Genomic DNA, 27,961 nt, shown 5'->3' with positions numbered 1-27,961 from the left:
GGTAATGGAGACTTTATACAAGTGCTGCTGCTCATTAGCCACACCTCACCCTCCGCATCATCTCCATTCCCACAGAGATTCACCTGTATTCAGGATCATGATTTCTGACAAGCAGAGAGGAGGATGAGGCAGCACTATGGCTCATTGTGGTAAAGTAACTTGTCCTCCTGTGTGATTAGGACAGGTTTTGTGTGTACTGATAGGACGCCGGCCATTTTATTTCTCCTAATGATTGCTCCCTAGACAAAATAAGCCATTCTGAGTAATGAAAGGCATCTGTGAATATATTTATTACAAAATAATATTTAAGTATTTTCATTTTTTTAATTCCTGGAGAACCACTTTCAGAATGTGCACCAGACATTCCACAAAATGATATTGGCCCCAGTGAACCATTGTTTTGTTCACTTCCACAGACGGCTTTTGTTTCAAGTACACTCATCCAGACCCATAACTTCCAGAATATACTACACATGCAAGTCTTGGAGATGACCAAGAATTCCACGGTGCAGTTATCTGAACATAAAAACCCTCTGCGACTTGCAATATCAATCTTATTCTCTCTGCTAACATACCAGAGTTACCCTCTGACGTGAAAATCGGGAATGCATAGTGAACTAACAACTCCCTAGGTACCTATATACCCCTGATGTGTCACTGCGGCAAACAAGTGCTATTTCACGTAAGCAAGTAAAGGCATATAAACAATTGGGGGTGGAGGACAAAAGTGCTAAACAAAGGATGGGAGCAGGGGTAACAATGAAAATCAGTTAGGTGCCAATAGTTTCTTCTGGCGTCATAGAAAAAAACGGTTCAATTTATCCCAAAGTGAAGGTAAAGACACAATCCGTGTGTGGTCATTTTTCTTCAAGTCCCATGGAATGCTTGAATTATTGTGATGCTAAGCTGCGAAACTGAGCAAACTCCACAACTGCTTCTCCCACACCAAGGGAGTAAACTACCTGAGCTATACCAAAAAGGGGTGCAATAACTAATGCTCGACATCCTGATCCCTTTAGAAAGGCAGATGGGCCCTCTTTTTTCCAGATTTTCCTGTAAAGTGAGAAAACACACAAGATTACACAACCGCAGGTGTAAGTTGAAGAGTCTGCATATATAAAAAGTAACACCAAACTTTTCTTTGTCTGTCAAGTAACCTTGTTAAATCAGTTTTTTTTTTTTTTAGAAAAGCTGGATGACAACCAGTATGGCAGACATTACAACTCCTACAGATTCTAAAGAAGTTCTCATAGTGCGCTTATGCAGCAATTAAGAGACGGCTGAGAGGATCAGTCGTAATGGTTGTAAAAATACCTTCCATATAACATTAGCAAAATGTTGTCCTTCTGGCAAACGTTAGCGTAGAATATGTTTTTTACCTTCGCAACAACGAAATGCGTATTTGAATTGACTTTTCAATACAAGGGAACCCACCAAAATTTTTTATATTTTACCAGATTATTCCTGCAATAAATCACCTATCCAGTGGGTAGACGGTAACTGCTAGATAAGTGGTGGTCCACCAATTTCAATGAGGCAATGGTTGAGCATACCTGCTGCTGCTCCATTCAAAGTTTGAGGGGCTGATGGAGATAATCAAGTACAAAATCTTCATCATTCTCATAGACTTTGAGAGGTAAAATGCAAGCTCAATCACCGCTCCATGTAAGTAGGGGACGAGGGAACCCGCCTATCTAGCGGTGAACAGTCTATCTAGTTGAGACACTTATTTATTACCAGAATATCATTTTAATGGACATTACATGATATGGCGTACGGATGCACCTTAAAAAATGGTCATGTAGCCCTAACCACAGACGCACATGTGACTTGGGTTAAAACGTATTTCTCAAACTTTTAATACAACAATGAAAATCAACAAGTCTACATTTATATTAAACTGGGACTTCCACTACTATTTAATAAGTTTGAATTTACTGCCCTTTTTTTTTTTTACAATATAAACTACACATATGCCCACAAAAAAAACACAAAAAAAAACAACGATTTCTTACGTGGCACAATCTATTATTCCACTGTAAGCTTCTTCATTGGCTCCTTTGTTCAATGACTGAAGACGAGTCTTTATCACTGAAGAGGTAAAAAAAGACAAAAATCAAGACATAACTTAACAGCTAGAAACAAGCACCAGCATCAGATATAGTCTGTGTGTAAATATACGTGCGTGCACACACAATTTGATAGCCTTGCAGATGAACTAGCGTTAAAAATAGATAATGAGACATGTGAAAGATACGCACCATCACAAGGATTGACAGCCACAGCTGCTGTGCAGCCAGCAGCACAGCCTGCAAAGAACGAGTGAAGAAATGGCGCCTTCCCATCTGCGGAGGACATTCCCAGTTTATTAAGGTTGGAGAACAATGGAAAATAGATGACTGAAAATGGAACATCCCTATAAGAAAATGGAAGAAAAAAAAATCAATCATCAGAGTGCTCACACTTCTTCGGGCCAGTTCACACAACTGCTTTACGTGCGTCTTCACGCGAGTCTTTTTTTTAATTAATGGGTCTACACTTCAATACAAAGCTGCATTTTCAGCTTGAGGATTTTTATGTGAATCTGCACCAAAAAACGTGCGGAAAATGGAGTTTAAGAGGACCTTTCACCACTCTTGACATGCCTGTTTTAATAGCTTCATGTATTCCCCATTTAATAACAATTCTGGAGCATCTATTCTTATGTCTCTATTTTGTACCATTCCTGTATTACTTCTACTAGAAGTTATGAATGAATTGCTAGCAGTCTGCAGTAAGGGTACAGAGGGGTGGTAACCAGTTGGGGGTGTACACCTACGCAGTCGGAAAATGTCAGCACTGATTGGATGCGAGTCTGTGCAGATACACACCCCCAACTTGTTACCACCCCTCTGTACCCTTACTGCAGACTGCTAGCAATTCATTCATAACTTCTAGTAGAAATAATAGCAGAATGGCACAATACAGAGCCATAAAAATAGATGTCCCAGAATTCTTATTACATGCATGAAGCTATTAAAAAACAGACATGTCAGGTTCTCTTTAAAAAAAACGCATGGACTTACATGGAGCTGTTTTCCCTGCTTCCTATTCATTTTGATGGGAGATTCAGTGCCGATACTGCCCCCAGATAGAGCATGCTGCTTCTTTTATCCACATGGAGTGCTGCTTCCCATTGAAATGAATGGGGGCTGGTTTGAGGTGTTTTTTGAGGCACAAATGCTCCCAAATCAGCGCCAAAAAAACTCTGAACTGGCCCTTAGGCTGTCAGATTTTAATCTAGAGACAAAATAGCGTTCACAAAACTACAGAGTGTAAGCAGCTTGGGTTCTCAGCAATGCACACCACACAGTTATTATACCTTAGGCTGAGTTCACATCAGCGTTCAGCCTTTCCGTTCCCCTGTTGCGTTTAGGAGCCGGAGAACGGAAAGGACGGATTCGGCACATAACTGAGCCGAACGGAGCCTAAGGACCCCATAGACTATAATGGGGTCCGTTAGGTTTCCGCTCAGAAGAGGATTTTGAAGCGGAGACTAAAGATGCGCATGCAGGACTTTTGTCTCAGGTTTCTGCTCAGAGGAAGATTTTTGAATCTAACAGACCCCTTTATAGTCTATGGGGTCCGTCCTTTCCGTTCTCCTGCTCCTATAACGGAACAGGAGAACGGAGCAGCTGAACGCTGATGTGAACTCAACCTTCGCTGTAAAACAAACAGAATATTGTTTTCTTATTATAAATCCATACCTCAGTAACGTAGCCCCCAGTCCTTTATAAAGTCCTTTTACACCCTCGGTTCTCAGAAGTTCAGAAGCAATCTGAGTAGCAGACAACTTCTGTGTCACCAACGCTGGCCCAATATTATAAGCCCTGGAGAGCACAGGGATGGTATTCAAATGCTTTGCACTCTGAGAAAGACTTTGTATCCCAATAGCAGCTTTCTGACAAGACGCTGAAAAACAAAAGCCATACCAAATTAACTACACATGATTTTGCTACAAGGAAAAAGGTTGGCAAATGCCCTAGACAAAGATGATAAAAGGGAGTATGTCACCTCAGTTAGACAGTACTAAATGATTGCCATCTTTTTTTTATTTTCCCAATGCCCCCGTTCCCCCACTGTGCACTGGCAAAGCTGCAGGGGGCACTGTGGGAAAAAACAAACAAAAAAACAGCAATCTGAACTCTCTACCTGCAGTACTACTCATACAGTACTGCACTCCTTAAAGGGTTTGTCCCGCAAAAAATAAAAAAATAAAAAAACGAATGACATCCGGGTTTTTTTTTTTTTTGCGGATCTGTTGTAACATTGCCTAAAATAGACAAGTCTGCATCCTATCCACAAAAAAAAACAAAAAACGGAACGGACGTGGAAACAAACAATGTTCATGTGCATGTAGCCTAAAACATATAATGCATTAATTTAAATCTCTGCTATTTTGATTCTATTGTTCACAGGGGAGAAGTTATCTGACGGATAGCCCTCTCTGTATATACACTTAGGGTACATTCACACAACCGTGTATAATCCTTTCCGTTTTGCAGTCCGCAAATAACGGATCTGTGTGTCTGCATTTTGCGGACGATTGACTTCCGTCTGTGTTCCGTTTTTTACCGTCCGCAAAATACTGAAGAAAAAAAAAAAAGAATCATTAAGGCCTTCAATAATACAAAAACAGATCCGCAAAAAAATGGATGACATAGGGAAACCATTCCGTATGTCATCCGCAATTTGCGGATCCATTGACTTGAATGGGGCTGTGGACCGATCTGTGCGGACAATAGTAATATAAGCTAGGAATCGACAGATTATCGGTTTTACCGACATTATCGGCCGAAATTCAGGATTTTGACTGTTATCGGTATCGGCATCTATTTTGCCGATATTCCGATAACGTATGGGGAACATACGCTCTCCGTGTTCCCTCAGCAGCACAGGGGAGAAGGAAGCAGTGTCTCCCTCCCCCTGTGCTGCTGCTGCCATCAATGAGAGGAGGGAGGACAAGAGGGGCTGTGGCCACTGCGCCACCAATGAAGATAAATCTCTCATTCATTCATATACAGGAGGCAGGAGCTGGCTGCAGAATCACATAGCCGGCTCCTGACCTCTATGAGCGGTAGCCGCGATCCGCGGTAGTTGACCCCTCAGGTGCCGCGGATCGCAGCTACCGCTTATAGAGGTCGGGAGCCGGCTATGTGATTCTGCAGCCAGCTCCCGCCTCCTGTATAAGAATAAATTAGAGATTTAGCTTCATTGGTGGCGCAGTGCGCCCGCCCAAGCCCCCCAGTATTAATCATTGGTGGCACAGTGCGCCCCCCCCACCCAAGCCCCAATAGTATTAATCATTGGTGGCAGTGCCAACAGGGTCCCCTCCTCCTCCGATAGGAGCCCCAGCAGTGTAATCCTGCGGCTCCAATCGGTTACCATAGCAGCCAGGACGCTATTGAAGCCCTGGCTGCCATGGTAAGCTCCATGCTGCTGTGTGCACAAAGCACAGAGCAGCAGGGACAGTGTGAGGTCCTATTCACCCTGATAGAGCTCTATCAGGGTGAATAGGACAAGGGTTCTAGTCCCTAAGGGGGCTAAAAGTTAGTAAAAAAATAAAACAAACAAAAAAACACCTAAATATTAAGTATAAATGAAAAAAAGATTTACAAAAATAAAATAAAAAAAATACACGTTAACAATAAACATTCACTTTCAGCAGATGTGTAGGATTTTTTTTTTTTTAAAATGAAAATTCACAGAATAATCGGTATAAATTATCGGCCTGAAAGTTCACAAATTATCGGTATCGGTCCTAAAAAAATAAATAAAATCAATATCGGTCGATCCCTAGTATAAGCTTCATATTTTTGCGGACTATAAATGCAGAAACACGGATGCAGACAACATACTGAACATTGTCCCCACATCTATTCCGCAAAATGCAGAACGGATGCGGATAAAATTATACGGTCGTGTAAATGTACCCTTAGGGCTCATGCACACAAACTTATTTTCTTTCCGTTTCCGTTATGGGTTTTTTGCGGACCGTATGCGGAACCATACACTTCAATGGGTCCGCAAAAAAACGTTTTGTGAAACCTGTAAAATCTGTTTCTCGCTTGATTCATTGGGGGACACAGACCATGGGTATAGCCGCTTGCTGCCACTAGGAGGCGACACTAGGCTGAAAACTGTTAGCTCCTCCCCCACCAGCTATACCCCCTCCGGCCAGGAGACAGCCTTCAGTTTGTGCAAAAGCAGTAGGAGAAGCAGAAGGATATAACCACATCAACTAATTCCACGGTCAACGGACCCAAACGGGGGTGGGTGCTGTGTCCCCCAATGAATCAAGCGAGAAAAGATTTTACAGGCGAGTTTCACAAAATCTCATTTTCTCGCTTATAACATTCCAAAATAGTGGAGCGAATCCACCGGGAAATCGTCACCTTTGAAGCTGCCAACCCCTTCCTAGAACCCTCCGGAAGGATGAACAAGGCATCCCGTGCGCCGAAAGGGGGCCACGGCCGAAAGGTAAATACGCAGAGCCCGCACCACATCCAAACGGTGCAACAACACCTCCCGCGGATGGGAGGGCCCAGGACAAAGGGATGGAAGGACAATGTCCTCATTGAGGTGAAAAGCCGACACTACCTTGGGTAAAAAGGAAGGGACCGGACGGAGGACCACCTTGTCCTGATGAAAGATCAGGAATGGTTCACATCATGACAGAGCTGCCAATTCTGAAACCCTTCGTATGGATGTGATGGCCACCAGGAAGGCCACTTTCCAGGAAAGCAGGCGGGGGGGGGGGGGGGGGAAGCCTCTCGCAAGGGTTCGAAAGGGGAAGCCTGCAGAACTCCCAATACCAAGTTGAGATCCCACGGATGAAGCGGTAGACGGTACGGCGGAACGGAGTGCGCAACGCCCTGAAGGAAGGTCCTAACAGGACCCAGTCCCGCCAAGGATCGTTGAAAGAAAATGGAAAGGGCCGACACCTGGCCCTTCAAGGAGCTTAGCGCCATGCCCAATTCCAGTCCGGACTAAAGGAAGGCCAAAACGACCGGCATGGAGAAGGATCTGGGAGATAGGTCCCGCTCCTCACAGAAACGAAGGAAGGACTTCCAGGTTCTATAATATATCCTGGAAGAAATAGGTTTCCTGGCCCGAATGAGCGTCCGAACCACTGCATCGGAAAAACCCTGCTGTTTCAAAAGGAAAGTTTCAAGAGCCACGCCGTCAAACGAAGAGTATCTAAACTCGGGTGGAAGACGGGCCCTTGCGACAGAAGATCGGGTCTGAGAGGGAGCGGGTACGGAACGTCCCCTAGCAGGAGGACAAGATCCGAGTACCATGCCCGGCACGGCAAGTCCGGAGCGATCAGCAGGGTCTGAACGCCCTCCCACTTGAGCCTGCGGAGAGTCAGAGGCAGGAGGGACAGCGGCGGAAAGACATAAAGGAACGTAAACCCGTCCCACGGCGCCACGAGCGCGTCCACTCCTCAAGCTGCGGGATCCCTTGCGCGGGCGAAGTAGCACAGAAGCTTGTGATTGAGACCGGAGGCCATCAGATCCACGTCCTGCCGCCCCCAGCGATGACAGAGAGCGTCGAACACTTCCGGATGGAGAGACCATTCCCCGGGGTCTATCGTCGTCCGGCTCAGGAAATCTGCCGTCCAATTGACAACGCCGGGAATGTGGACCGCCGACAGGGCCGGAACATGGGCCTCCGCCCACCTGAGAATCCTCGCCGCCTCCGACATGACGGTCGAGCTGCGAGTCCCCCCCCTGATGGTTGACATACGCCACACGACTGGACTCGGACATGAAGGCCCTGCAGGAGGGGAGGCCAATGGCGCAGTGAGAGGAAAATTGCACGAAGCTCCAAGACATTGATGGACAGTCTGGACTCTGACGGAGACCAAACGCCCTGGGCAGTCCGAGTGCCGAAGACTCCTCCCCAACCCTGAAGACTGGCTTCGGTCGTAATGACCGTCCATCTGATCGGAAGGAAAGACTTCCCCCATATCCAGGTGAGTTGGGGAGAGCCACCAATGGAGGTCCGACCGAACCTGTTGAGGAAGGGGAAACAGACGATCCAAGGATTCCTGGGACTTGTCCCAGGTCGAGAGGATCGCCCGCTGAAAGGACCGGGTGTGAAATTGAGCGAATGGTACCACCTCGAACGAGGCCACCATAAGGCCCAACACCCGCATACAAGTCCGGATGGAGACTGTGCGCTGCCGAAGCAAACGGAGCACCGCGCTGCGAAGGTCCTTCACCTTGTCTGCTGGAAGACACACCCGAGCTGTCCCGGAGTCCAGCAGCATACCGAGGAACCGAATCCGAGTGGACGGGACCAGGGAGGATTTCCGAAGGTTCACTAGCCACCCGAAGCGGGCGAGAGTGTCCAAGATGATCTGCAGACTCTCCTCGCACTGCCGGAACGACGACGCTTTGATGAGAATGTCATCCAGGTACGGAATCAAGGTGATGCCCATGGAGCGAAGAAGGCCCATAAGCGGAGCGAGCACCTTGGTGAACACCCTCGGCGCAGTCGCCAGACCGAATGGCAGGGCGACGAACTGGTAGTGGTCCGAGTGGACCGCGAAGCGCAAAAAACGCTGGTGGGCGATCGCGATGGGGACGTGCGGGTAGGCGTCCTGGATATCCACGGAAGTTAACCATTCCCCTTGCGCCAAGGAAGCTATCAAGGAGCGAAGAGATCCATGCTGTATATCAGTCTGAAGCAGGCAGGCGGAAAAGCGCGATGGGAAAATTAGGCTCCGCCCCCTCCAGAAGAATAGAGACGACTGCGCGAAGCTCCGCCCCCCCCTGCTGCTGCGCTGGCGGGATCCGGAAGCGAAGGGGTCCCGGCCGGCATGTAACAAGCGCAGCGCCGCCGCCCCCACAAGACGCTGGGTGGAGAGAGGAAGCCGCCGCAGTGTAGTTTACCCCCCGTGACGGCGTGTGCAGAGGGTCCCCAGGTACAGATCGCCATAGAGAGTCCAGCCCCGGTACACAGAAACCCAGACAGGCATACTTACCTGAGGGCTTTTAAGACCGCGCCAAGAACAAAAAGGTCCATTCTTGGTGCAGGTACCACACGGAGCCATTGCAAAGCCGCAGTGGGAGCCTGCTGGTGGTTTGGTTCTATTCAATGGAGCGAAACCTACAGGGAGTCCACGTGAAAACCCACATCACAGCAAATCACAGGTAGTTCTATCATTGTCATGTTAAAGGGATTTTCTGGAGAGTTTAAAAACATGGGGTAACTGGATTCCCTTTGTCAAGCAATGCCTGGCAGGCCCTGCACAAGGCATAATCCAATGTACATATTTTACCAGAAGTAGATTTCCTTTCACATAGTTTTCTTTAATGAATACAAATTAATCATGTGGTAGGCGGTATAGATACCTAGTCTTCCAGCATCCTGCAGCTGAATCTTCAGCATTTCCATAGGAGTGGTTACAATAACCTGACAGGTCCCAGCTCCACATCCTGCCAGCATTTCTTTCACCAGTGTGAGTTTCTTGCTAAAAAAAAAATATAATTAAATTAAATAAATAAAATGTATTTACCATCTTCAAAAGCTAAGTCCATGCAATGTGTGATTTTATCAAAGCTCTAAGGAATAAGATAAAGTATCTGCAGCAAAGCTATTTTTATACCAAGAAGAACCCGTCCAAAGACATTAAACAGATGGAGGCATCGTCTAATTTCCCAGAGTGGTAAAATCCTAGATGGCCATCAGAACTCAGGGTGGTGTCACCAACAGTTTTTTTAAGCCTAAAGTCAGTAATGGATCCAGTAGGAAGGGGAAGAAGTTATTCCTTTATATTTCCAATTCCTGTTTAATTCACTTTTGTCTCAAAGTACAGTCACAAAAGCGGTTGATTTTTTTTTTTTTTTAACTGCATGAACCCAACTTTATAAAAAATAAAAATAAATGCACACACATCCAGTCAAACAGTGTTGACAGAAAACCTCCTGACATTCCTGTTTTAATAGCTTCATGCATCCCCAATGTAATAACAATTCTGGAGCCTCTATGTTGTGCCATTCCTTTATTATTTCTAATAGAAGTTATGAATGAATTGCTAGCAGTCTGCAGTAAGGGTACAGAGGGGTGGTAACCAGTAGTGGGGGGTGTCCCTGCAGAGTCTGACTCTATCCAGTCAGTGCTGCCATTGTAGACTATGCAGGGACACCCCCCAACTGGTTACCACCCCTCTGAACCCTTACTGCAGACTGCTAGCAATTCATTCATAACTTCTAGTAAAAATACTAGAAGACTCCACTCATTGTGTAGACACCATGTCAGCTCCCAATAACTTAAAGGGTTTCTGTCACCCCGCAAAACTCATTTTTTTTTTTTTTGGATAGTTAGATTCTTCATAGTGCGATATAGGAGAATATAATGCTCTTACTTACTTTCATGCAGCCGATTCTTTATAAAACGAACTTTTATAATATGTAAATGAGGGCTCTACCAGCAAGTAGGGCGTCTACTTGCTGGTAGCTGCTGCAGAAATCCGCCCCCTCGCCGTGTTGATTGACAGGGCCAGCCGTGATCTCCTCCTCCGGCTGGCCCTGTCAGTAATTCAAAAATCGCGCGCCTCGGGTCATTCGGCGCAGGCGCTCTGAGATGAGGAGGCTCGTATCCTCAGCACTCCCTCAGTGCGCCTGCGCCGATGACATCACCGAAAGAGAAGACGTCATCGGCGCAGGCGCACTGAGGGAGTGCTGAGGAGACGAGCCTCCTCATCTCAGAGCGCCTGCGCCGAATGACGCGAGGCGTGCGATTTTTGAATTACTGACAGGGCCAGCCGGAGGAGGAGATCACGGCTGGCCCTGTCAATCAACACGGCGAGGGGGCGGATTTCTGCAGCAGCTACCAGCAAGTAGATGCCCTACTTGCTGGTAGAGCCCTCATTTACATATTATAAAAGTTCGTTTTATAAAGAATCGGCCGCATGAAAGTAAGTAAGAGCATTATATTCTCCTATATCGCACTATGAAGAATCTAACTATCCAAAAAAAATAAATAATGAGTTTTGCGGGGTGACAGAAACCCTTTAAAGGCTATGGACAGCTCTGTGGCAATTTTTTTTATGATTGCATTTACAAATTTTGGGCTAAAAATCTTTTTTTCAGTTGGTCTTTATTAAAAATTAACAGTTTTTGAGATACAGGGGTGAAAAAAATCAGTCTGTTTGCAGAGTATCACTTCTGAGTCCTGTCACCTTAAAAGCTCATGTGAAGCCTTAATTCTGATCTCCTCACCTAATAAACACTCACTTGAGCCATATTCTTACTAGCTTGATAAGAGTTTAGCTAGAATGAATGTTGATGAGGTCAGGAGATCAGGAGGTAAGGCTTCACCAATTTTAACCCCTGCATTTAAAAAACTGATGAAAACTTTTAATAAAGACCAATAGAAAAAATGATTTTTAGCCCAAAATGAGTAAAATGCAATAAAAAATGCCCTGTAGGTGTCCATAGCCTTTAAATGGGTTAGGAAATTACAAGCAGAAACCGGATGTCTGGAAAAGGCAGCCATGATGGATCAGCAGGGTGTAACTGTCACCGGGTGAAGGAGGGCATTAAAAAAAAAAAAAAAAAAAAAAAAAAACACCATCATGGACAATGAACAGTTCATACTGAAATTTCAGTGCAATCGGTACAAGTGTGAATATAGAAATAGCTGACAATCACTAAGTAAAACCACCCACTGGAGTCCTAAGCCAAGAATGAGAGGAGATTGAAAATGAATAAATGACAAGAACTTTATACGGCTATACTGGAACTTTTCTAATGAAAATATATATCAATCTGCTCAGCTGCTCCTGCTCTATAATATGCTGCTTGCCAAGTGGTCTGAATTTTTTATGTGACCGGTTTAAAAGTTATTGCCCAGCCCCTCTCTCTCACCAATCTAGCATTCGGTGTCAGACGATTGCCTCAGCAATGCAGCAGCGTCTCTTCACATCCAATGTCACACTGGACGGGAATGTATGCCTGGTGGGATACTTTGTGCATATTTGAGAGTCACCCATGGAGAACACCCCTGGAGAACCCCTAGCCACGCTTCAAAGAACCAAGGAAACCCTGTTTTAGGGCTCATTCAGACTGCCTTATGTTTTTTGCTGTCCGCATCCGTGTGCATTTTTTGCAGGCAGTTCCCATAGACATCAGTGGGGCCACGTCCTGATTTTCACTGACAAGTATAGGACATGTTTTATTTGTTTTGCGGGGGCGCGGAACGGAAGAAAAGAGGTGGACAACACACTGTGTTGCTGTCCACATCTTTTGATGCCCCGTAGAAGTGAATGGGTCTGCATCTAATCCGCAAAATTGCGGATCAGATGCGGAAAGCAACATTCGGCCATCTGAATGAGCCCTTAGTGCGAGACGTACTTTGATAGAAAAGAAAAAGCATTTGTTGCCAATTACGTACCCATCGCGGGAGAAGTGATGCCTGAAAAAGTCATTGGCAGCTAATTTAATGGCCTTCTCTGGAGTTACTAGAGTCAAATTCACTCCAGCACCTATAAAATAAAAGAGCCTTGTTACAAAGAGTAATGGTGAGCGCTTGTCATTGAGAGCCAGAAATTAATTAACGAACACTACAAGTAAAACAATATCTGAAACGCTATACATTTAGCTTGTCTAAATAAGGCTGTGTCTAATAATGTCTTGCTGTAAAAATATAAATTATGTTAATTTACAAACGTACTTAAAATGTATGTGCTATGTGTGAAAGTGCCCAGCACCTGCATGTTCAAGAGCACCAACGGTGTGTAGTATAATTTGATATATTCAGATCTGTGTGTGCTAGACATAAGCCTATTCTATGTGTCTCCAGAACTCCTGGTCATTTGTAATGGCACAGAGAGAGTCTGCCCTCAGTGAGGCCATGTGTTATGCAGCTACGCTAACATGTTGAGAGGTTAAGTGAGTTATGATTTCGGCAAGCTATTCAGGTGCAAAGAACGGAACAAGAAAGGACCTATTCAACAAGTGATTTTTAAAGGTGACAGAGGGGGGTAAAAAAAAGCAAGAGGATGGACAACATTAGTGAGAATCCAAGAAGGCAGAATGGGTCGTGCAAAGCCACTTGTCGTGGAAGAGAACTTCTGTCAAGACAGTTCATGAAAACCTGGGTATGGGGTGGTATTTAAAGCTCATGCTGATGACAATACTTCAGTTTCAGTCTAGGGTGGACGATCACAAAACTGGAAAGTAAAGTGCACTTGTCATGAGACGCAAATATACAAGGTCTCTGAAAAGTGAAAAAAGCAAAAAACAAGAATCTTCTGACATGTTCAGCGGCACTATAAAAGTGTTGTAACGCTACATGTATGGCATCCCAAAAGGGAAAGAGGTTACTTTATCCCGAGAATTGGAGTCAGGATTTAGGTATAAACCAATCTCTGACTGCTGCCCCCAATTTTCACTAATTAAAGGAAATTTAAAACGATTTGTACCAGGATCAAGGAAAATTATCAGAAGGACTCATTTAGGAGAATTGACTCCTCCTAGCTGACATTCAATGAACTGTCCTGAGAAGTAAGGATGAAAGTTAACATACACAAGGGGAAAGGAAACAAGAAGCCTAACTGATACAAAAAGAGCAAAAAATAAAAAATAAAAATCCACTAGAATAAAAATATATAAAATAAATAAAGAAAACAAAAAGTATATAAACAAAAAGTATTTTCCTAATTACAATTGAAGTACATTTAATGATCCATCGTGGCTTCGCCACATCGGCTAGCCCTCAAAATCCACGGCGATACGTCTGCAATATGAAAAACACAGATGCAACAAACAACATTCTACATACAGCAGTCTGGCATATTACAACTGGACTAGTGAAATACCCACTTTGCAGTCTATCAAGATGTCTGAACAGTACAGAGCTTTGAAATCTAAGCTACTGTTTCTGTAAATTAAGTAACATTTGCTATAACTCCCAGCATCTATACAGTGTAATGATGATCCTTATACTGAAAAGCATATACTATAGCAACAAATAAACAGGAATGTTTTATTAGGCAGCACACTGATTTACATTTGAATATCAGCCAGCTTCTCCCAAGGCCACAAACATCAACAGAAAACGGGCTGCAATAGTAAATGCAATGCTCTGTAGCGGGCTTCTGTTCGGGATACTACATCTCACTACAGAGATTGCACCAGTATTCTCAGCACAACTTGGTATATACAGTGCCCAGTCTCTGCTGTGCCCTATCCACTGCATTTTACTAGTTCCTTTAGGCAAGCCTACAAGATTAGGGACATACCTCTGTACATTCCAAAGTATCCTTCTGAACGTATCGTCTTCCCTAAACAGTCCCACCTGAAAAAAAAAAAATACATGGAAAAGGGTTTAACAATCCAAACATATCAAGTTTACATGGTTTGTTCAGTTTAGTTTCAGCTATATACGATCTTTACTCACATGCTTTTGTATATTTGTTGACCGTTTCTCTGGTTTTGGAGCCGTGTCTTGGTCAAATCAATTGGAAAAACGCAAGTCACGCCAATAATTCCCGCAATCCCACCATTAAGGAGCTTAGCGGGCAAACTAAAAATAAAGATGCATATATACGAGTTACTACTGTGCCCTTTAGACATGTTACTATGCTATGTATTCTTGTAGACCAGGTATGGCCAACCTGCGGCTCTCCAGCTGTTGTAAAACTACAACTCCCACCATGCCCTGCTGTAGGTAGTCTAGGCATGCTAGGAGTTGTAGTTTTGCAACAGCTAGAGAGCCTCAGGTTGGCCATCCCTGTTGTAGACTCTTCCTGGCACCTTACATAGTACTGAGAAAATTAAAGTGTGCAATTTATCAAGAGTATCAGGCTAGGACTATGAAATAGGTAGATACAAGCACCGCCAGAAGGACGGCATATTACAGCTCCTTGTCTCAGGATACACATAGAAACCAAGCTGCTGGACCTGCTTTTCCCCTTTACATCATGCAGGTCTGGTGCCCTGTAGAAATGATACTGTCACAGGACCTGATCTCTATGGACAGACTCTTCACATATGTCATGTCAATCAATGCTAGTTATTACTTTAATTTTCACTGTGCAGTGATTGTGAGGGGTGAAAGAGTGATTATTAGGCCCCATTCACACAACAGTTTTTTTGCTCTGCATCCATGTGCAGTCCGCATCAGTTTGTCCATTCCGCAGTCCCTCAAAAAAGGTAGAACATGTCCTATTCTTTTCCGTTTTGCAGACAAGAATAGGTCTTGTTAGAACGGGTCCGCAAAAAACGGATGCAACATGGATGTCACATGGCCGTCATCCATATTTTTTGCGGACCGGTCGTGTGAATGCACCCTTAATGTGATCACTTGTTCCACCTCTCCTCTCATACGCTTTATGTCAGCAGAAGGACATGTGCCGCCGGCAAACAATCACTTGTGTGTCCGTCATTTCCTCACAAGGTGCATTTACACTGGGCAATTATTGGGAACGTAGCGATCATTTGCCACAGTAGCTGCTCGTGTAAAAATTATTCTACTAAAATAGCATAGGATTTTGGCTCAACTCACGTAAGCCACATCCTTGAATCTATTCGTGTTCCTGTTGTAAAACGTGCTGTCTCCACAAAAATAGTTCCAAAATATAAGTAAAATTGTTTAATATGCAATAAGCAATTTTTTAACAGTCAATAAAAAAATAAAAATAAATTACCTAATCTGCTTCTCGGCCATTTTCAAGTATTTGCTTCTGGAAGATCGGTTTGGTCACAGGAGTACAGGCTCTCTACGGCACGGAAGCCCAACTGAGCTCTGCAAAGAGAGAGGACCGATGAAAACCCCTCAGCTGCGGACCTATAAATACACCACTGGCAACCGCTCCGCGAGAAAGATCAATGAACGCAGATGACTCATTTACAGCTCACCGGCATGCAACAGGGTAAATAAAGTATCCCGCATCACCCGGCTTAACGGATAGAGGTCACATGTTTTTCGTTAAAGGGGCGTGAAACACTTAGATTGTGAGCCCCATTGTGGACAGCTTGATGTTAATGTCTGTAAAGCGCTGTAGAATATAGTAGTGCTATATAAGCGCGTATAATAAATAAAAATAAAAACACAAATCTGCTAGAATAAGGGAAGGGAACTGCCGACTTGGTCACAGTCAAAAAATAATAATAAAAAAAATATTCCCCAGCTTTTAAATAGAACTATAAAAAAAAAATATAACTCCACTGGTCAAGTAGATTCCCATAATCTAAGAATGCATGCACTAAAAGAAAAATCTGAGTTCGTGTCAAAGCATCTGGTGGGTAAATGGCCTAAAGGCTCACATTTGGGACCCCACATCTGGTCATCAGCTATTTGAGAAGGCCCTTGCGCTACTGTGAGTGCCATGGTCTTCTCATTAACTTAGGCCAGTAACGTTACAACCATCGGTCACGTGGCCTAGGTGCAGCTTAGCCCCATTCAGGTATATGGGGTCATAGGTCACCAGTTACAAACAGTCGGATAACCCCTTCAAGGTTAGGTCTACATGGAATCTTTGTGATCTTAAAAGGGTTGTCTCATCTCAACATTTATAGCATATCACTAGGATATGCCACCAACGTCCCTACCTTTAGGACCAGCTCCCATCTCCAGAACGGGGCAGCCGAAGGGCAAGAAAGCGTACATTTCTACCAGCTACCGTTGCGATTGCATTATCATGTGCATCACAATGCTGTCACCATCATTACTTGTGATTTAGCAGTGCGAACTTGTGAGACGATTTTCCCAGAATCCACATGTCTTATCTATCTGCAGGCTAGGTGATAAGTGGCTGACTGCTGGGTCCCCATGATAGCGAGGATGGGGTTTCTGCATTCTTCCTCTCTACACAGCCGCAGCAAAAAAAGGGTGTGAATGGAGTGGTGGTCACACATGTACTGCTACTCCATTTAATGCCTTCATTGTTGACGAAAGGAGTGATGTACAGTGCTCAGCGGTTTCTTAGTAAGTAACTAGTAGGTGGGGCTGATTCTGCTGATTAAAATGATACCGTTCGAAGAGAATGACTTTCATACTTGACGGTTTCAATCTGACAGTTGCCCATATGCCCTCTACTTGTTCGGATTAAAGCCATCTCGTATCTTACTAGCCTAAAGGGGTTGTCCAACTTCCAGTTCCCATTTTTTTTTAAACAAATCTCCACCCAGCAAGACCTGTCAGGGGAAACATAGTTACCTGCTCCGCAGTGCTGGGCTCCAGCTGTGCGTCCACCGTTCTCTTCAGTGTGTTTCGGCCCCCACAGGTCACGTGCAGGGACCAAAGCACAGTGAAGACAGGACCCAGCATCGGGGAGCAGGTAACAGTCCCTTCACAGGTCCCACTGTTTGGTTGGGTGGATTGGTTGGGTCGGGGGTGGATTTCTAAAAAAAAAATACCATATGTACTGTACGTGTATCGCTAATGTGATTATGTTGGTTAAATCAGATAGAACGGTTCGGGTGTCTCTATCCTAATACTGTATCAATGGATGGGATTTCAGTCAAATCCACTCTGAATAGAAAGTAGTGAAAAGTGCATGCAAGCCTGAAAAATCCACAAAAACAATGGAGTACAACAATTCAAGCAACCAGAATGTTATACGCAGGCTTTTCTAGTAAACTTTGTTGGGGCCAATTAGAACTACGTACATTCAGTCATAGGTTTTGTAGAAGTTATTAGACAGGGAATTTCAGGATCATGGAGAATGTGCCGATGACTGACAAACAGTCTTGTAGAAATCCTGCAAAGAACAAAGTGGATGTGTGACCTGCTCCACCTTCAGATGGAGACTTCTGTAGAGGCAGGGTTTAGCCAAGGGACTGGGATTAACAGTCTTTCCATCCTACTGCCGAGAGGACCCAGCATTGCCGACACTAAGAGAATATGCCTATTCTTGTCCGCTACTGTGGACAAGAATAGGACATGTTCTATTTTTTTCAGGATCGGAATTGCAGACCCGGAAGTGCGGGTCCGCAATTCCGGATCGGGGCCGCACGTCGTGCAGCCCCATAGAAATGTATGGGTCCGCAATTCCATTCCGCAAAATGCAGAATGGAATTGTGGATGTGTGAATGGAGCCTTACAGTAAGACAAAGAACTATGCGCAGGAGGGGAGGGGTACAGATTTTTTCATATATATTTCTCAGTTTTAACTGTAATATAAGACATAAGAGTACTGAGGGGAAGGAGGATATGATGGGTGGAAGTGCTGCGATAAGTTTTTTTTATTTTTGTGAACTTTCTGTTAACTCGTAGGATACCAGTGCTCTGATCAGGCGGGCGCAGTAGCTGCATCTGCCCGATCAGCTGCTGGGGCCCGGCAGTCACAGATAGCCGGACCCCTGCTGTATGCGCCGGCATCAGTGAAAACACAGATGCCGGCGCATTAACCTCTGCACTGCCGTGGTCAGCGCTGACCGCGGCATCCTGCTGGGTGGAAGATGTCCATCGGGTGCCCGCGCTGATGTGACGGGGACCAAATGGCAGGGAAGGCCGCCCGATGCCTTCCTTAGGCATCATGGCTGCCTTCCGTGACAGCCTGTGAGATCCAGCCCCTGGATCTCACAGGCAGGAAGCTGTTAAGTGTGTAATGCACTTACAGCCAATGCATTACAATACAGAAGTAGTGTAATGTATTGTAAGGGGGATCAGACCCCCAAAAGTTGAAAAAAAAGTTAAAAATAATAATGTAAAAGTGTTTTAAGAAAAAAAAATTCGCTCCTACCTAAGACAATCGCCCAAAAAACAAACAGAAAAATAAAAATAAAATAGGGCTCTCAGAAAATGGCAACACAAAAACAAGATATTCTGTTCAAAAATTATTTCACTGTGTAAAACGTAACAAAAATAAAAATGATAGACATATTAGGTATCGCTGCGTCTGTAACAACCTGCTCTATAAAAATATCACATTATAGGCCCCCTCAGGTGAATGCTTTATAAAAAAAATAAGAAAAAACTATGCCAAAACAGACATTTGTTTCACCTTGCCTCACAAAAAGTGTAATACCAAGTGATCAAAAAGTCTTGTATGTACCCCAAAATGGTACCAAACAGTCACCTCATCCTGCAAAAAGTGAGCCCCCACATAATACAATCACTTAAAAAATAAAAACCAATAAAAATTTGCGCTGCAAAAGCTATATGGAGCTCCTTCCGTTCTGAGTCCTGCCATGTGCCCCCACAGCAGTTTACCACCACATATGGGGTGTTGCCGTGTTCAGAAGAAAATGGGTAACAAATTATGGGGTGCTTTTTCTCCTGTGAAAATGAAAAATTTGGGGCTAAAGCAACATTTTATTGGAAGAAACAAAACTTTTCGTTTTTACAACCAAGTGTTTCCAAATTCCGTAAAACACTTAGGGGGTCAAAGTGCTCAGTACCCCCTTAATACATTCTTTAAGGGGTGTAGTTTCCAAAATGGGGTCACTTTTTGAGGGTTTCCACTGTAGGGGTACGTCAGGGTCTCTTCAAATACAAAATGGTGCCTTAAAACCATTCTAGCGAAATCTGCCTCCAAAATCCATATGGCGCTTGTTTCCTTGTGAACACTGCCCATAGAGCAGTTTACCGCCACATGGGGTATTTCTGTAAACTGCAGAATCAGAGTAATATATATTGAGGTTTATTTTGCTGTTAACCCTTGCTGTGTTGCAAGAAATAAATGATTAACATAAAAAATCTACCAAAAAAGTGAAATTTTGAAATCTTACCTCCATTTTCCCTTTAATTGTTGTGGAACACCTCAAGGGTTAACAAAGTTTGTAACATCAGTTTTGAATAATTTAAGAGGTCTCATTTCTAAAATGGGGCCATTTATGGGTGGTTTCCATTACGTAAGCCCCTCAAGATCACTTTATAACTGAATTGGTGCTTAAAAAAATGGTTCTTGAAATTTTGTTGAATATTTGAAAAATAGCTTCTAAATTTCTAAGCCTTCTAACATCCTAAAAAAAATAAAATGACATTTACAAAATGATGCCAACATAAAGCGGACATATGGGGAATGTTGACTGATGACTATTTTAATAGGTATTACTATCTGTTTTAAAAGTGGAGAAATTCAAATTTAGAAAATTGAGAATTTTTCCACATTTTTGGTAAATTTTGTTTATAAATAAAGGTGAGATATATTGACTCAAATTTTCCACTGTCATGAAGTACAATATGTCACGAGAAAACAATCTCAGAATGGCTTGGAATAAGTAAAAGCGTTCCAAAGTTATTACCACATAAAATGACACGTCAGATTTGCAAAAATAGGATTTAAGGTGAAAAGTGGCTCGGGACTGAAAGGGTTAAAAACAGTATTTTTGTAAATAAGCTGTGCAACTTGATAAACAGATAGCCCTTGACAGGGTATATCCACACGTTTGAAATGTAACTATGTGAAATTCATTGGTCTATTTACATAAGGGTCTGTCTCAGAAATCCTAGGCTAAGGCCTCATGCACACGGCCGTTGTTTTGGTTCGCTCCCGAGCCGCTGTTTTGGCGGCTCGGATGCGGACCCATTCACTTCAATGGGGCCGCAAAAGATGTGGACAGCACTCCGTGTACTGTCCGCATCCGTTCCGTGGCCCCGTAAAAAAAATATAGCATGTCCTATTCTTGTCCGCGCTTTGCGGACAAGAATAGGCAGTTATATCTAAAGGCTGCCTGTGCCGTTCTGCAAATTGTTTGGTGGATCTGCGATTTGCGGACCGCAAAACACACCTCGGTCATGTGCATGCGGCCTTACACTCGGATTTCTGCCACAGACCTGCATGTAGATTAGCTCAATTTCAATGGGCTTAGAGCACACAAAATCTGCAAAAAGAATGAGCACTCATTCTGCTCGTGGCTGCTTTTTTGCCACTTTGAACAAAAATCTGCATGGCTCCTTTCCCCTGTTTGCCTGCATTGGATGCAGAATGCTTACAGATTTGAGAAGGGTTTAAGCACAGGATCCGAAAATGGAGAGAATAATATCTAAGGCCCCTTCCAGACAAAGAAAGCTGCTTCTCTGCAGCAAATCTCTTACGTACATAAGCGTACATGGACATATATGCTATGTGTGTTCTTCAACATTAAATCTACTCATTCACAGCTTAGGTTCTTGGAAAAGTGACATCACTCTGTCAAGAAGCCATTGAGAAACCAAGTGACAGCACTCACATAGACCATGACTTGGCATCTGACAATTCATGGGTCACGGACTGCATGGGTGACAGCACCCATGTAGTCCGTGACTCAGCATCTGACAATTCATGCTTTAGTCCGCCAGTTAAGAAGCTGCAGAAGGAGATACAGAATGGTTTCTCTTTCGTGTAAAATCATATGGATACAAAGACCTTGAAGACCTGTCAACCGACCAACCCACCGCTACCCCAAACTAATGCACACATTCCACCATCCACACATTTATGCAAATGAAAACAGCAAAAACCCAAGACTTCAGGAGAGAACATAGAAGAAAGCGGTGGGAGGACTACACATCATACCTACACTAGACACAGGGCTACTTCTCACCAGCAGATGTTTAGATGTTCAGGTTTTAGGAGTCTTCAGCCCAAGCCTAAAAGAAAGGGATAATGATCAATATTTTGTACATATCAGTAACATCACAGCATAAGCATTAAAGGGGTTGTCAGAGTTATGAAAAAAAAATAATATAGCACTGAAAATCTGATGGGCAGCAATACATAACTGAGCTAAGCAAGTTTTATGCAAAATTATATAATTAATATATATATATCCTCATTTCCCTGGTTCTTTTCTGGCCCTTTGTTTACATGCAATAAAAACACTCTGCCCCTCCCCCCGCACTGCTAAGGGAGTGGATACAAGAGCTGCCCTGAGTGACATGTCTGCCTGCTGGGAGACTCTGCAGCTTGTTGTATGTGTAGAACTACAAGTCCCAGCTGTATAATGACACTGCTAAGGGAGTGGATACAAGAGCATCCCTGAGTGCTGGGAGACTCAGCAGCATGTTGTATGTGTAGGACTACAAGTACCAGCTGTTCAATGACACTGCTAAGGGAGTGGATACAAGAGCTGCCCTGAGTGACATGTCTGCCTGCTGGGAGACTCTGCAGCATGTTGTATGTGTAGGACTACAAGTCCCAGCTGTATAATGACACTGCTAAGGGAGTGGATACAAGAGCTGCCCTGAGTGACATGTCTGCCTGCTGGGAGACTCTGCAGCATGTTGTATGTGTAGGACTACAAGTACCAGCTGTATAATGACACTGCTAAGGGAGTGGATACAAGAGCTGCCCTGAGTGCTGGGAGAATCAACAGCAACTTGTAAGTGTAGAACTACATGTCCCAACTGTATAATGACACTGCTAATACACACAGGATCTTCCCCCTACCTTCTTGTGCAATGCTCTCTCTAGTCTGTCAGATCCTGTGCCCAGAATTGTCACTGCTGCAGCTAGCCAGTATGTGCAGCTGAATGGGTTAAGAATCCTAGGAGAGGGCAGTGAAGGGGGCGTGGCCAGCACAGTGACGTCTCGTTTACAGTAAACAACCTTTATCAGAGCAGGGAGAGAAGCTGACATCACAGGTCATGTGACCCTCAGTGAAATCTGAGAAACCAGCCACTGGAGATAAAGTGAGTGAATTGGAAAGCTGTTACATTTGCCCAGTTAGGAACATAGAAAGAACAAAAAAATAACTCGGACAACCCCTTTAATTAGGTTCTGTTCACATCTGCCTTATAGTTTCCGTTTGCAAACTCACTGCAAACCATGAGGCAGAGATGGATCAGTCAAACAACGGAGCTTGCTTTTTTTTCCAGTCGAGAACCACAGAACGCGCAACAGAGGCTGTGAAAATTACAGTATTTTTGGGTAATAGCTGACATTACTTTCCTTTAGGCTGGGTTCACACGTTTCAGGCCCAATGTGGCCGAGGGGTGCCCAGGAGGCGGCCGATCTCCACGTCAAAGCAGTTTTAAACGTCAGTGACTCAGTGTCTGCACGGCCAATTGCTTAAGGCAAACATCCCTAAAGTGCGTGTTGAAGGGCTTGTGCAGGCATACTCTGCCTCTTTATATGACATTCGGAGAGACGCAACTGCACGCTGTGCGGGTCAGTCCCCAAGGTAACCATTAGATGCATTGTGGGTATCATGTGAAGGTCCTATTCTAATTAGTGGAACCAGCAGAGCCTTAAAGAGGACCTTTCACCTATTATGACACTGTGAACTAACTATATAGCCATGGAGAGCGGCGCCCGGGGATCTCCCTGCACTTACTATTATCCCCGGGCGCCGCTCCGTTCTCCTGCTATGCCCTCCGGTATCTCCGGTCATAAAGTTATGGTAGGCGGAGTCTGCCCTTGTGCTGCTGTAGCGCTGGCCAATCGCATTGCAGAGCTCACAGCCTGGGAGAAAATAACCTCCCAGGCTGTGAGCTCTGCGCTGCGATTGGCCAGCGCTAGAGCAGAACAAGGGCTGACCCCGCCTACCATAACTTAGTGACTGGAATCTCCGCCTACTATAACTTAGTGAGCGGAGATACCGGAGGGCATAGCGGGAGAACGGAGCGGCGCCCGGGGATAATAGTAAGTGCAGTGAGATCCCCGGGCGCCGCTCTCCATGGCTGTATAGTTATTTCTTAGTGTAATAATAGGTGAAAGGTCCTCTTTAAATGTAGCCAAGAGCTATTACAGTGCACGGTCCATTGCACAGCAGAAAAGGAAGGTTCAAGGGCTGCGGCCATCATCAACAGCAATACAAAGAGGTGGCCTGGCCAGGAGAAGCCGAAGACTAGCCACGGATCCACCACGGCAGTTCACATCCTGTCTGCAGATCCTCTAGTGAATATGTGTTGGAATAAATCCAACGTGTATGAACATACCCCCTTTTTTCATCACATGCAACTTTGAAATGCATACAATTTTTTTTTTCTGTTTAGTTATGTAAAAAAAAAATTACGCCTTTTTTCCAGTCTTACATGGGGCTATATTTTTGTCATTTTTATTTTACTATGTTTCTCTTGTTTTCTTACAACCATAAAAATGTAAGGGGAAAAATAGTTTTTCAGTTTTTTTTTAATTAATTAATTTATTTATTATGTCCCCTTTCCATAACGGTTGTTTTGATATATGGGGTGTATGGATTATACGTCCTGGGAGAACTTGCGGTTCGGCAGGCAGTGGCGGTTATTACATTACATCGGGTCAAACAAGACCTTGAAGGGAACATTAAAGGGGTTCTCTCAATACAGCAAATAGCATTTATTATGTAGACAAAGTTAATACAAGGCACTTACTAATGTATTGTTATTGTCCATGTTGCCTCCTTTCCTGGATGGATTAATTTTTCCATCCCATTATACACTGCTCTTATCTAGGGGTTATGACCACCTTGCAATCCATCAGCAGTGGTCGTTCTTGCACACTATAGGAAAAAGCAACAGCCAATAAGCGTTCCTATGTTCCTGGCCAGAGAGGCAGATGCTTTTTCGTTTAGTTTTATGGCTGATTTCTCCTGTAACTGGGGCTGACATAGTAGCCTCATTTACAGGGGGGATACAACCCCCCAGAGAGTCTGTACTGCGCTGATAAGACCCAGCAGCTCTCACATCCCGCAATCACATGAGCGCTGGGACTGGCGCTCTGCCACTTACTCTCTGGGCGATGGGGAAGGCAGTCCTTTCTATACTGCCAGTGGGCTCCCCACACCCGCACAATTAGCGTGTACTAATTTTACAGACATATGCAGATTTATATATTCTCTGCAGTCGGCAAGTGGGGTTACCTACAGGATAGGGTACAACTATTAGTGTACCGCCACACATTCAGGTTTCTGTGTGCAGTTTTGGAAGCCAAAACCAGGAGTGAATAAAAAAAAAAAGAAAAAAGAGGAAAACTGCACGCAAAAACCTGCCGTACCCTTAGGCTACCTGCACACGTTGCGAATTATGTATGTTTTTCCCCAGGTGGAGTTCTGTGAGGAAAATAAGCAACGTAATACAGTACCAGCAAGTCTCACGTACAATATGCTTATTTCTTCTGTGCGGAAACAGTCCTCCCATGTGGGTTTTATAATCTGCAACATGTCAGTCTTTTGAGGGATCTTTGCAATGCAAGGGAAAAACTACATCAGAAACCGCACATGACACACGTGTAATTTGTGTGGAAACGCATAGAAATCCACACGGAAATCAGTGCACATTTTCTGTTTGTAAACCTGCGCCCGTGTTACCCTTAGACTGGTAGGGGCAGACCGATGGGACCTCAACGGATCCGAACAGGGACCCCATACCGCTAAATGACTAATCGAGCATGCGCTGTGCCCCTCCGCTGGGGATAGCAGAGGATGGAGATTGGCTATTTCCAGCTGTCCCAACGATAATAAATGAAGCATCACAGCACATGCTCAGTAAGCTATGCCATCCATTTTTGGGGTACGGGATTCCCGTTCTCGTGATCAGTGTCAGTAGGATCCCTCCCGTTCACAATGTTAGTTAGAAGCTTCCCATTGTCATGATCTGTGTAAAGGCTCATGCTTTTGTCCATGTCCGTTCTTTTTTTTATGCAGCCCGTATGCGGAACAATTCACTTCAATGGTGCCGCAAAAAGAGCGGAAATGACTCTGTCCGTATGCCCCCCCCCCAACAAAAAAAAAACGAACAAAAACATATCCTATCATTGTCTGCATTACAGACAAGGATAGGACTGCTCTATTATGGGCCGGCCGTTCCATCAGTGTTTTGCGGATCAGCAACTGGCAGACCGCAAAACAACAGCGGTCATGTACATGAGCCCTTAGGTGACAACTAAGGCCCCTTTCACACGGGTGAGTATTCCGCGCGGATGCGATGCGCGACGTGAACGCATTGCACCCACACTGAATCCGGACCCATTCATTTCAATGGGGCTGTGCACACGAGCGGTGATTTTCACGTATCACTTGTGCATTGCGTGAAAATCGCAGCATGTTCTATATTCTGCGTTTTGCACGCAATGCAGGCCCCATAGAAGAGGGCTGCATGAAAATCACAAGCATCCGCAAGCAAGTGCGGATGCGGTGCGATTTTCACGCACGGTTGCTAGGAGATGATCGGGATGGGGACCCGATCTTTAGCACAGAGCAGCAGGAACAATGTGAGATCCTATCAGGGTGAATAGGACAAGGGTTCTAGTCCCTAAGGGGGCTAAAAGTTTGTAAAAAAATAAATAAATATTAAGTATAAATGAAAAAGAAAGATTTACAAAAAATAAAAATAAAATACACATTAACAATAAACATTAATTTTCAGCAGATTTGTGTAGGCTTTATTTTTTTTTTAAATGAAAATTCCCAGAATAATCGGTATAAATTATCGGCTATCGGCCTGAAAGTTCACAAATTATCGGTATTGGTCCTAAAAAAATCAATATCGGTCGATCCCTAAAATGCATAATGGGATGCTTCTAAAAGGCATTCTGTCATGGAATTGCGTTATGGTCTGTGGTAACGGAATCCATAACGCAATTCAGCAAATACCCAAACCTCAAAACTTGAAGTTCGACTAGTGTTGAGCGAACTTGTGTTTCCAAGTTCGGCGTACAAGGTTCGGGTTATCTAAGAATTCAGTTACGGATTCCGCTACCACGGACCATAAGTAATGCTCCGTGGTAGCAGAATCCATAACGGAATTCTTAGATAACCCGAACCTTGTACGCCGAACATGAAAACACAAGTTCGCTCATCCCTACTAGTGACAACTTGTTCTAACCACTAAATACCCCTTTAACCAACATACTAATAAAAATCTAAACTTCTCATACATCATAAGAGATCAAAGGGACAGTTCGCCTCTGGGAGGCCTGAAGGGGCTGATAACAGGGAATACTAAGGGTACTTTCACACTTGCGTTATTCTTTTCCGGCATAGAGTTCCGTCAAAAGGGCTCTATGCCGGAAAATAACTGATCAAGCATATCCCAATGCATTCTGAATGGCTAGAAATCCGTTCAGTTTGCATCAGTATGCCTTCCGTTGAGTAACTGTTAGGCGTTTTGGCCGGACATAATACCGCAGCATGCTGCGGTATTATGTCCATCCAAAATGCCTGATCAGTCGCCGGAATTAATTCCCATTGACTTGCATTAGTAAACAAAACTGAAGAACGGATCCGTCCATCCGCATGACAAGCGAAGAGATGGATCCGTTTTTTGCAATGCATTTGTAGACAGATCCGCACCCGGATCCGTCTACAAAGGCTGTCAGTTGTCACACTGATCGACGGAACTGCCTGCCGGATCACACTAACGCTAGTGTGAAAATAGCCTAACTACAAAGCTATATCTGACATGCCTTTATCATACCTCCCAACTTTCTGGACTGTCAAAGAGGGACACTTTTGGTTTATTATGTGAAAGGTCCACTTTTCCTGCATATTGAGACCCTTCTGTAGCTTTTTTTTTACACAATAGCGCAAAATCATCTGAATATAAAGATTTCTAAAATCAAAATTACATCAAATAAGGAAATAATATGTGAGGCGGGCTTTAATATATAGATAGGAACCAGGGAAACACATTCTGGGTCAATATTCTAAATGTAATAATGCAAATCTAGACCTCAGATCAAAAAAGAGGGACATTTAAGGAGCAAAAAGGGACTTGGGTCAAAAAGAGGGACACTTGGGAGGTCTGCTTTATGGTTACTGTCCCTTTAAGAGGTGTCAGAATTAACCCCTTAGGTGTACATGACAAGCAGAATTATAAGAAGCCGGTAAGGTCCTGCATTTAGCTCATGTAATAGAATAGGAATGGGCTTAGGAAGAGTCTGCATTACACATACTGTAAGTCCAGCGCCAGGAATACTCACCCGCAGGGGTCACGTGTGTAAAAAGGCACAGCGGTCAGGTGGATGATGTCTGTACCTGAAGGTCGGAGCTCCGCGCTGCTCGGTGACCTAAAGGGAAAAAAGAGTGGCTATAGAATGTTCCAGAACTCCACACCGCCGGAG

The 27,961-nt window shown here is 44.2% G+C and overlaps 1 protein-coding gene across 7 annotated transcripts; it reads right to left on the bottom strand.

Annotated features, from left to right (window-relative positions):
• Window positions 1-133: 133 nt before the first annotated feature.
• LOC120994934 (mitochondrial glutamate carrier 1-like) lies at window positions 134-27,961 on the bottom strand. Of its 7 annotated transcripts, none has more exons than XM_040423832.1 (11): window positions 27,821-27,961; window positions 21,497-21,570; window positions 15,701-15,798; window positions 14,452-14,577; window positions 14,294-14,349; window positions 12,445-12,535; window positions 9,402-9,520; window positions 3,747-3,951; window positions 2,262-2,416; window positions 2,016-2,091; window positions 134-1,053 (listed from the first exon to the last, which is right to left on the bottom strand). In XM_040423832.1, the coding sequence occupies exons 3-11, from the start codon at window positions 15,718-15,720 to the stop codon at window positions 891-893; spliced, it is 1,011 nt and encodes a 336-aa protein (XP_040279766.1). In that variant the 5' UTR covers window positions 15,721-15,798; window positions 21,497-21,570; window positions 27,821-27,961; the 3' UTR covers window positions 134-890. The 7 variants fall into 7 exon arrangements, with proteins under 7 accessions (XP_040279766.1, XP_040279764.1, XP_040279767.1 ...); XM_040423830.1 differs by having other exon boundaries at window positions 21,501-21,570; XM_040423833.1 differs by having other exon boundaries at window positions 21,525-21,570.

This window comes from Bufo bufo, chromosome 3 (assembly GCF_905171765.1).
Source record: "Bufo bufo chromosome 3, aBufBuf1.1, whole genome shotgun sequence".
Taxonomy (NCBI): Eukaryota; Metazoa; Chordata; class Amphibia; order Anura; family Bufonidae; genus Bufo; species Bufo bufo.
The sequence above is the reverse complement of the archived record's forward strand: the minus strand, read 5'-3'. Positions and strand labels throughout refer to the sequence as shown.

Bases quoted from the DNA above. Each gene is read 5' to 3' on its own strand.
- LOC120994934 (XM_040423832.1), bottom strand. From the start codon at position 15,720: ATGGCCGAGAAGCAGATTAG. The intron at 14,578-15,700 runs GTAATTTATTTT...CTTTATTTTTAG, and splicing joins ATGGCCGAGAAGCAGATTAG to TTTGCCCGCTAAGCTCCTTA. The intron at 14,350-14,451 runs GTGAGTAAAGAT...TTTTTTTTTCAG, and splicing joins CAACAAATATACAAAAGCAT to GTGGGACTGTTTAGGGAAGA.